The sequence below is a fragment of the Elephantulus edwardii genome, unplaced genomic scaffold (assembly GCF_000299155.1).
Source record: "Elephantulus edwardii isolate Elephantulus edwardi_28Jun2011 unplaced genomic scaffold, EleEdw1.0 scaffold00275, whole genome shotgun sequence".
Lineage (NCBI taxonomy): Eukaryota > Metazoa > Chordata > Mammalia > Macroscelidea > Macroscelididae > Elephantulus > Elephantulus edwardii.
The window spans coordinates 2,582,045-2,592,878 of NW_006400025.1; the positions used below are offsets into that span (position 1 = coordinate 2,582,045).

The 10,834-nt window shown below is 39.7% G+C and overlaps 1 protein-coding gene across 1 annotated transcript; it reads left to right on the forward strand.

The window, feature by feature from the left end:
- The first annotated feature begins 577 nt into the window (after positions 1-577).
- On the forward strand, positions 578-3,180 carry LOC102870642 (regenerating islet-derived protein 3-gamma-like). The gene is made up of 5 exons (XM_006900181.1): positions 578-653; positions 1,183-1,301; positions 1,474-1,611; positions 2,149-2,275; positions 3,113-3,180. The coding sequence occupies exons 1-5, from the start codon at positions 578-580 to the stop codon at positions 3,178-3,180; spliced, it is 528 nt and encodes a 175-aa protein (XP_006900243.1).
- Positions 3,181-10,834: the final 7,654 nt, after the last annotated feature.

A 10,834-nucleotide genomic window follows, 5' to 3' on the forward strand; every position in this document is an offset into this window, starting at 1 on the left:
AAACTATCCTTTGGATTACTTTAAAATATTTAATATACCTTTTGGTGCCACAGACTCCTGATATCAAAGAGTGCTTTGGAAAGGCCAGACTCCATGTGTTCTTGGGGAAAGTACTGGTTTGCTTACAAGAAGTAACATCTGTCCAGTTCCCAGGTTTTGATGGGAAAAGTTTGTTTCCCATAGCAGTAATCTCCTGGAACCCAGGCCAAATCTTCCCACATGATCTCTGTGCCACCTACACGTACACCCAGTTGTTTCTTTGCTCCCCCTTCAAATTATCTTATAAAAGCTCAGTCTTTCTTGTGACCAGAAAATACTCCAAAGCCCTGAAAGACAGATAAGTAGGCACTGCAGAAATATGGAACTCACTTCAGAGGTTGGGGGTGGTGGTGTTCAGATTTCTTAATTATTTTTTGAACTATAGAAACAAATGATTATTCCTTAGGAGATTCCAAGAAAAAATTAAGTGGTAGGACAGGGAAGGTAGGTTCGGGTAGGGGTATGGTATTTCTGCATGAATTTTTTGTTTTCTAATAACCTTTCTATTATCTGACTGTATTCTCAACACATAGACATGATGCTGCTTTCCACGACCTTCCCCTGCATGTTCTGGATACTGCTTTCCTGCTTAATGCTCCAATCCTGGGTTCAAGGTAAGATTTCCCTGCCTCTAGCACCATATTCCTTGTGAGTGTATAAGGCTAAGGATAGGAGAGAGTCATCTATGGGACACATGTAGTAATGGTGAGATATGTTTTCACATGATAATATCTCTAATTCTCCCATCATTACTACTTTGCTACTTGTGGAATGTACAAAGGTTATTTATTAATAGTAGAAATAAGGTACCTTCCTATTATGTCTACAGACTCAAAATAATGTTGGAAGGCACAGAGATAATGCACGAAGAATAAATAGAGAAGTTCCAACTTAGAGACAATCATCCAAGAATATTTTAACATTAAAGAATGGGGGAAGATGCAAAAGAGACGTGATTTTTCATTTAAAAGGGCTTCTTCAAGGTTATGAAATCCTGAAAGAGTTGATAAATGTAAGAAGTAGCCACAAGTGTGAAGAATTTCCTAATAATTGGCTTCAAAGACACTTTTCTAATGTTACAACCTCATCTCCTCTTCTTGAATCACTACTTTGTTGTTTTACTTTATGTTCCTTCCATCACAGGGGAAGACTTTCAGTTAGAACAACCCTCTAAAAGAATCAGCTGTCCCAGTGGCTCCAAAGCTTATGATTCCCACTGCTATGCTGTGTTTCTGAACGCCAAAACTTGGATGGCAGCGAATGTATGCAGTTTGATGTGGGAATAGGAGTCATATGGAGGGGGAGTCTTTTCATTCTTTGGTTGTCAATATGTTCACCTACATCTCTTTGCACATCAACCTTCTCAGTTACCTCCACCCAGTGTATCCTCCAGAGAAGTCTCATCTATTTCTCTGTATCGCTTTCCTCACACAGTTAGCCTGCCAGAAACACCCAGATGGAAACCTAGTATCTGTGCTCAATTCATTTGAGGGATCTTTTGTGGCTTCTCTGGTAAAGAGCACTTCAACTACCTATACAAACATCTGGATTGGACTCTACGACCCCACACAGGTACGACTGAATTTTCCCATCCCTCTTATCTTTCAAATGGCTGTTTTCATCAGCTTGTGTCTGTCTAGGAAATACTTAAAAGAACTCAGAAATCCTGGGGACACAAAGGAAGGGATTTGAAGTCAGCTGAAGTGCTGAGTTTTACATAGTTTCTGGTCAGCAGCTGAGGCTAATATGCCTCTTTTATGCTAGCATATGGTGCTGAGGATAGGTTACATGAAGAAAAGATGTTTTGGCTCATGTAGAGTAGATACTTGTATAATCACAAACGTGTTACCAATTATTGTTCAGTTATAACCTGTTGCTTTGGGGGCTTCCATTGACCATAGGTATAAATTTCATAAGAAAAAAAAAGCATTTTAAAGGATAGCTTCTCCGAGGAAATAGTCTTAGTACCTAGGTAAAGCCCATGTATTAGGGTAGCAGGATAAATTCTATGATGCTGGAGAGAGGACCAGGCATTCTAGCTAAAGGAATCATGCAAAGATGGCTAAACATGCAATTCCTAAACTGCTTTTTCCCCTTTTTACTCTACAGGGCTCTGAACCCAATGCAGAAGGATGGGTATGGAGTAGCAGGGACTTGATGACTTATCAGGCTTGGGATAGTCTTCCTACTGGCACAAATAAACTCGGTTACTGTGGAAGCCTGTATCAAAAAACAAGTAAGAGCAGAGCTCATTGTTCCTCTCCCTTCCCATTCAATTATGACCAGACCTGCAGGAAATGCTCATGTTTGAAAATTCATTGTTGAAAAATATAACATTGGGTTTAAATATGTATTTCTTATTTATTTGCTTACAAAGTTCATATGCATTGTGCTTCACACTATTCTTCATTCACATTGTGTTTCATATAATCATTCCCATTCATTATACTTTATTAAATTAAGTATCACTGAAATATTCCCACCATTACCCTGTCTTTCCAGACCCCCACCAAATCTTTCCCATTTCCTTTACCCATTCTTCTCTCCACCCACCAAACTGCACGACCTTATGATAACCCCCCCCCAACTGCTCACAGCTTTGCTCTCTCCTTCCCCTCCTTATACCCTTATACATGTTTTACTAGTTTTCTACAATAATGGTCAATATTTGTTCTTATGACACTGAGTTCATTAACTCAGCATAAATGCTCTCCAGTCCCAAGTTATGTAGTAATTTTTAAAATCGTTGCTCCTGAGTGCTTCATAGTATTTCATCATGTGAATGTATCACAATTTCTCAATCCATTTGATTGTGCTTGTACATTTGGCCTATTTCTGTTTTTGCGATCATGTATAATGCTGCAATGAATATTGATGTACAAATCTCTATTTGATAAAATTGACTTTATATTTCCCATTCTCACTTCTCCTTTATTTGCATCATCTCCACCTGAATGTAGCATTAGAGAAGATGATTAAGAGACTTTGAATTTCAGGAGAAATTATGGAGTGTGTCCCAACTATGTGTACAATCTTTACCAGTCCCGTTCACATTCCCTCTGTGTCTCTCCAGATTACCTGAAATGGAAAGAAATTGACTGTGAGCAGAAGTTACCCTATGTCTGCAAATTCAAGAATTAAAACAATTGAAACTTAGAAGATGAGACTGGCTGATCATCATGGATTTGAGACCTAGAATGAAATAGTCCTCAATTCTCCTCCAAGAAAAGAATACTTGCTCCCAAACTCAGATTTATCTCCAATCTCTTCTTCCCTCTTACAGACCCTCCTTTCAGTCTCTTCTGTATGTTCTATGGCCTGATGCTTCAGAAAACAAACATAAAATTTTATTCTGCACTCCTGTGTTCCTGTCTTGTAGGCAGAATCCAAAGTTGAGAAAGCAATTGGGGAAACAAATACTGTGTATTCTATATTTGTTTAATTTCTGTCAAGCTTTTTATGAAAGCTATGAAATGTAAATTCCTACCAATGTATCTACAATGAATGTTGTCACTCTACCCATTACAATTTGGTTTATTAATAGACATTACTCTTCTACGTATTCTAGAGTATATATATATTCCTCCAGGAATATGTAAACCTCAGGTTTACTACCCTGCATTGAAATTTTTTTGTAAAAAAAGAATAAAAATTCTGCTTATCATTATGGCTTACATCATTCTCTTTTCCAACTCCATAGCATTTTCCTGGTATCTTTTCAACACTACTATCTCTGATACAGAATCTAGTAATCTAGACAAGCACAGTATTATTTCTTCTTATTTGCCAATCTATAAAGAAAAAAAAATCACATTTCTGATGCATCAAGTTCAATTAGTAAGTGAACAGAAGTATGTACACATATCTTGATTATTAATAAAACTTGGATGATGGTGCAACACAATTTACTTTAATATTTCTTATCAATTTTACAGTATTTCTTATTATGAAGAGTGAAGGATTATAGTTTTTAAAATTAATTCAATCTTGGTTTTATCATCTATAAAATATAATAAAGATTACTTTAAAAATGAAATGGGCAAAAAAATAACCACAATCTAAGTCTACTTTAAAAATTTTATTTAATAGGCATAAAATGAATCTGGAAAATAGAAATTATATTTCCTAAAATATTTCACTTCCTAAAGAAAGAGAATCTTCTGGGAAATTTGTAGCCTCTGAATAACTGTTATACTATGCATTGTTTTTGACTCAACAATGAATTTGAGTTTTTAAGGTTTTATAATGAAAAAAAGGTCTCTGGTGGCTTAATTGGCATTTAATTAGCAAATGATTTGGATACCAACACCAGTCCATCATATTCTAGGATAAACTGGACCTAGCAAGAAAGTACTCTAGCTTATTTTCTGTTCTTAGGTCTTGAGAAAAAATTCATCCTCAGTCAGGAGTAGAGTTGTGATAATGTTCATGTACGGCATGGCATGGTATTAATTAACATAGTCAAGTGTTCTTTAAAAAACAACAAAAACAATGTATAAGCAAAAGCCCGTGGTGATGAAGGGAGAAGTTCAATCTGCTCTGAAAGAACTGGCAAAAAACAAGGCCTCAGGAATTGATGGCATGCCAACTGACATATTTCAACAAACAGATACTGCCCTGGATGCACTCACCAAGTTGTGTCAAGAAATCTGGAGGACAACAGCTGGGCCAACTGACTGGAAGAGGTCTGTATTTGTTCCCATTCCAAAGAAAAGTGACCCAACAGTATGTAGAAATTATCAAGCTGTATCATTGATATCACATGCAAGCAAGATTTTGCTGAAGATTATCCAAAAACGACTGAAGAACACATCAACAGAGAACTATATGAAGGGCAGGTTGGGATTAGAAGAGGTCGTGGTACTAGGGATATTATAGCTAATGTCAGATGGATCTTGGCTGAAAGTAGAGATTACCAGAGGAATGTCTGTCTGTGTTTCATTGACTATGCAAAGGCATTTGACTGTGTAGATCGCAACAAACTGTGGTCAACTTTGAGAAGGATGGGAATCTCAGAACACTTGATTATGCATTTGTGAACCCTATGCTTGAACCATGAGGCAGTCATCAGAACAGAGCAAGGAAACACTGCATGGTTCAAAATTCGGAAGGCTGTGTGCCAAGGATGTATCCTATCTCCATATCTTTTCATTCTATATGTGGAACAGATTGTTCAGGAGGCTGGGCTCTATGAGGTGAAATGTGGCACCAGGATTGTAGGTAGACTCATCAACAATCTGCATTATGCAGATGACACAACCCTGCTTGCTGAAACTGAGGAGGACCTGAAGCATTTGCTTCAGAGGATCAAGAACTTTAGCCTTCATACTTACCTGGCAGAGGAAACACCATGATCAGGCAGGTGGTTTTCCCAGGATGAGGCTCACCCATTGCACTTGGGGTGTGCTGACCCCTGCGATTTTCCCAAATGCGGGAAACTCGACTGCATAATTTGTGGTAGTGGGGGACTGCGTGCACGCTATCCCCTGAAAAAACAAATAAAAAAAAAAAGAACTTTAGCCTTCAATATGGATTAAAGCTCAACATCAAGAAAACAAAGTTTTCCACCATTTGGCCAATTGGCAGCATCATGACAGATGGTGAAGAATTGAGATTATTAACAGCTTCAGTTTGCTTGGCTCCAAAATCAACACTCTTGATACCAGCAGCCAGGAAATTAAAAGACGGATTGCTCTGGGAAAGTCTGCTGTAAGAGACCTCTCCAAAGTAGTAAAGAGCAGTGATTTCAGTCTGGAAACTAAGGTGTGCCTGATACAGGGCATGGTCTTTGCAATTACTTGCTATGCATCAGAAAGTTGGACAATGACTAGGGATGACAGAAAGATAATTGATGCCTTTGAACTGTGGTGCTGGAGAAGAGTATTGAATATATCATGGATGGATAGAAGAACAAACACGTTTGTTCTGGAGAGGGTGAAGCCAGGCTGTTCCTTGAACACAAGGATTCTGAAGCTTTGTCTGACACATTTTGGACATGTTGCAAGGCAGGATCAGTCCTTGGAAAAGGATGCCATACTTGGAAGGGTGGTGGGACAATGCACGAGAGGAAGACTCTAGATGAGATGGGTTGATTCAGTGACTGGGTTAATTGGGGTTGGGGGCAGGTAGGTGTATCAGAAACAATATGACAACGCAGGATAGAGCAGAATTTTGAGCTTTTGTATATAGGAGTTGCTATGAGTTACAGGCAACTCGATGGCACATAACATACACACACGCGCACGTGCACACACACACACACACACACACACACACATACATTTATAACCCTGAAAATCCACAGGTTTAGACACCAACACAACAATGAACTTGAGATTTATATATTTCAAATGAGTCACTGACCAATTCCTTCACTGTTGAAAGAGATTATTTTTAGAGACTGTAAAATTAATGTAGCCAGTATGCAGATGATTGTGGCTAACATCGACCCACTCCAAAAGTGAAAGGTTCCATGTCAACATCTCGACCATAGAATTGTTTCATTCTATTGCACGTGTCCCTGTGCTTCCTCACTTATGTCTATCATTCTAACAGTAATTGTTTCTGCCGGATCTATCACTGCTCCACTACTGGTTCTAATAACCTGTTGTAATAGTCTCATAGGTATCAGAAAATACTCACAATTCTAACATGTACACACTATGAAAGTTAACAAGTTACAATTTAGGCCAAGAACAATTAAGATACAACTTTCAGTCAAGACAGTTGTTCAGTCATGCTTATTTTCTTTCTGACCTCTAAACTTGTAATTTTGACACTGACAATACAAGAGATGCAAATCAAAACCACAATGAGATGCCATCTCACCCCAGTAGCAGTAACAAAGTTTAACAGGACAGCAAGCACTAAATGTTGGAGAAGATGTGGCATGACAGGAACTGTCATACACTGTTGGTGGGATTGTAAAATGGTACAACCACTCTGGAAGGCAGTTTGGCATTTCCTAAAAAAATTGAACATAGAATTTCCATATCACCCAGCTATTCCACTGCTAAGTATATGTTGGTGTTGCTGATGAGTACTGTCGAGTCAAAACTGACCCATAGCTGACCTTTCAGTGGGTTTTCAGAGTCAGTTAACCACACGGGAGGAGATTGTCCATCCTTCTCCCACAGAGCAGCTGGTGGATCCAAACCACTTGCCTTTAGGATTGCAGTGCAGCTTCTTGCCAGTAGGTCACCAGTACTCCCTAGAACTGAGACACAAATGGAAATTAATACACCAATGTTCATAGCAACACTATTCACCATCCCAAGAACGTGGAAAAAGCCAAAATGTCCAACCACAATCAAATGGATTGAGAAAATGTAGTACATTCACACAATGGCATACTATGTAGCACTCAGGAACAATGATTTGGTAACTTACTACCTAATTTAGGAGGGCCTGGAGACCATTAGGCTGAGTGAACTAATTCACACTAATTAGAACAAATACTGTACAAAGACAATTATTGTAGAAAAATAAGGAAACTACTAAAACGTGTATAACATCACAAGGGGTGGAATGTAGAAACAAAGGGGTGAGGATGGGCAACCAAAAAGCATAGGGTCACACAATTTGATGAGAGGAAGGATGGGTAAAGGAAATTGGAAAGATCCAGCAGGAATCTGGAAAGACAGAGTGATAGTAGACATAGTTCAATGTTAATTAATTCTATATAGACATAGTTCAATGTTAATTAATTCTATATAAGAAAATGAATGGGAATAATTGTATGAAACCACAATGTGAATGAAAAATAGTGTGAAACACAATGAATGTTGCAGACCGAGGGTAGAGTATTTTTATAATTATTATTAATGATACAGACAGCCAGGAATGAGATAGAACAGAGAGTATAAAACAGGGGGCCAGCAGTTCCAGACTGAAGACCCCAAGTTATGTTTCTCTGTGTATTTATTGATAATCAGGGGAAGCAAATCATAAAAGGAATTCCTTGTAAATGAAGCCACCATGCTCTTTCTATTGAAAACCTTGTCTTTGACCCAGGAGGGAGGGGTTCCAAAATGCAAGAATTTGATATACCCTTAAGGATTGCCTTGATGCCTCAGGGTGAACTCTAGCTCAGGAAGTAACAATCCCTCTGTAGGGGGCCCCTACCTGTCTCCTGTCTGCAGGGAATAAACAGCTCATTTTCTCTGATCTCCCACAAGAGAAATTCTAACTTATCAATCTGTAATTCCTTCAATTCCTGAACAAGGGTTTTCATATAATATTTGATATAAAGTTTGGCTTCCCATAGTATGTATATGAACTTTGTAAACAAACCAATATAACATAAAAATTTATTTCAAAATATAAAAAATACCTTGTGATTTGGGCCAATAAGAAAAATTGTTGGGCCTGCCAATTATGACATATCCCTCTAACCTTGGATAAGCCATGCAGATGCTCTTAGTTCTGGCTCTGTGGAGTAACAGTTCCACTTTAGCTTTGTTTTCTGTCACTCTCTGATTTTCTAATACTTCTATTACTTTTGTTGCTGTTGCTGGTGCTCTAGTCTCAGTTCAAATAACTTTTTATTGCTCTGAAATCTTTGGCTGAGAAATAGATTCTGTACTTTCTGCTTCTTCTAAATGAAAGACAGATGCAATTTTCTGCCTCTGAACATGATTAATTCAACATAGTGTCATAGAAAGAATGGCCAACCCTCTCAACAGTCCTATACATCTTTGCATGTTCCCACTGAGTCATGTGGTGAAAACTCAAAGCAAAAGACTAGAAAATTTATTTTGAACAATTACTACTCAAAAGAGACAAAACCAAAACTATCCACTTGGACCAAGATCTTCATAGTATTATATATTTTTTTTCTTAAAATACATATATCACATGAATGGACAGTATCTAATTTTCATCACTGACACTTCACCAAATTTCTTTTACTCTTCTCAAGATAACAAAAGAGCCAAGCAAACAAAAAACCAACAAAGAAAAAAAAATCCCACATTTATTGTGTTAAGTCAAAACCAACTCATTTGCTGACCTTCCAGCAAGTTTTTGGAAACAATAAATCTCAATGAGAAGACTGTACATTTTTGTATTATTGATAGAGTGGTATTAATAAGTTCATAATTCTCTATGTAGGTATCAGTTAAAAAACTATATTCCTTTTCCTTCAGCCTGCAAAACTAGTTGCTTAGCCTCTGAATTCTCTGTTTCCTGTCTTTAGTCATGTAGAGTAGTTTAATCTGTCTGTTTACCAGAAGAGGAAATGCATCTATCCTAAATGCTGGTGAAGCTGATTCTCCAGTCAAATGTAAACAGTATGTTAATCTGCCTGTTTAGCAGGAAGAGAACTGGGTCCTTCCTGAATTACTGATACATAAAAGGCAACTGTCCTTTTCAGGTGTAGAAATTACTTTTTTTTACTAACAAAAGTACATTGTTAAATGAGCTGGAGTTTCACCCTAGTATATAAGGCCATGAGGACTCCCAGATGGGAAGGCAGTCTTAGAGGTGACTCACTGTCTCCCAGATCTGTGTAATAAAGTGCATTTATGGATATTGCAGTCTGTTTGTCTTATTGGCGACTGACTATGAAAAGAAACCCTTACATTTAGTAACATTATGGAGCTACTTGTGAATTTGAACAACCATAAAGAAAACACATTTGGATTGACAGTGTAACTCTGTGGAATGTATCAGCAAACCGCCTTGAATAAAATTCCATATAATAATTGAGGTAGCAAGCAGAGCAATGCAGCGCAAGCAGAGTGACGGGAGGGGAGAACTCTGCCGCCAGATGGGAGAACTCCGCCACCAGATGGGTCTCCGCCACGAGAGGGGTCGGGAAGAGACCCGGGAAGAGCAACAGCCAGCCACCCATCCTGGAACTCCAGAGGAGCGAAGACCATGAGACCCCAGAGGAGCGAAGACTACCCGACACTGTGTGACACCCCTGCAGCCCACACCTGTGTGACCCCAACACACAGGGTGCTGCTGCATAAACCCCCAGCAGCGCCCAAGCCCCGCCCCCACCTCTTGGAGATAGTCTCCAAGCCCTGCGCTCCTTACTCACTAGTCCCTTGCTTTCCTCCCCTTCCCCCACCCCCCTTGCAGCTCCACAACCATGCACCTCAGCCCCCACCACAGCCCTGTGACCTCAGGGCACCACCTTGGATCCAGCCATCACCCAGAGCTATCAGCTGAGCTGCTGAGGAACGAACCTGGCAGGAGAAAGGCCAGTAGGATCTTATCTATGTTTACTGGGGCATTGCTGATTACCCAGGAGAGCACCTAAGGGTGCGCCCACAGGTGGGGAATTTGGCCAAGCTCTCGTGGGCTACACCAACTGCCCAAAACAAACCAGCAGGCTGGCTTCTGTGAACCCTGCAGACTGGCCAGAGGCTAGTGGGTTGGTGGGAATTTGACCTTGACTTTTCGGATCCTGTCAGATCCAGGACCCCGCTGGAGCAGGGGCTGTTGTGTGAGGACACCTGAGTAAGTGCCACCAGGCAGGGAACACTGAGAAAACCATTGGGTGGGAAACGGAGAGCAAGAATTTGAGTAAGGGCCCCAGTCATGAGCACACTGAGACAGCAGAGGTTTGAGCAAGGTCCTCCAAGTGATTGACCTGCCCTTGCGATCACCCAACCCTTTCCCTGCCTCACCCCATTTGGCTCCACACCAGGGCCTACTCATCTGGGCAATCAACTTGCCTTTAAACGGGAGCACCTTGACCTGTTTTAGCAACAAAGGATTGCCCTAGCAGGCGCTGAACTGACATTTTTCTGAAGTCATAAAGTCACAGAAACGCACAAGTTCGGTA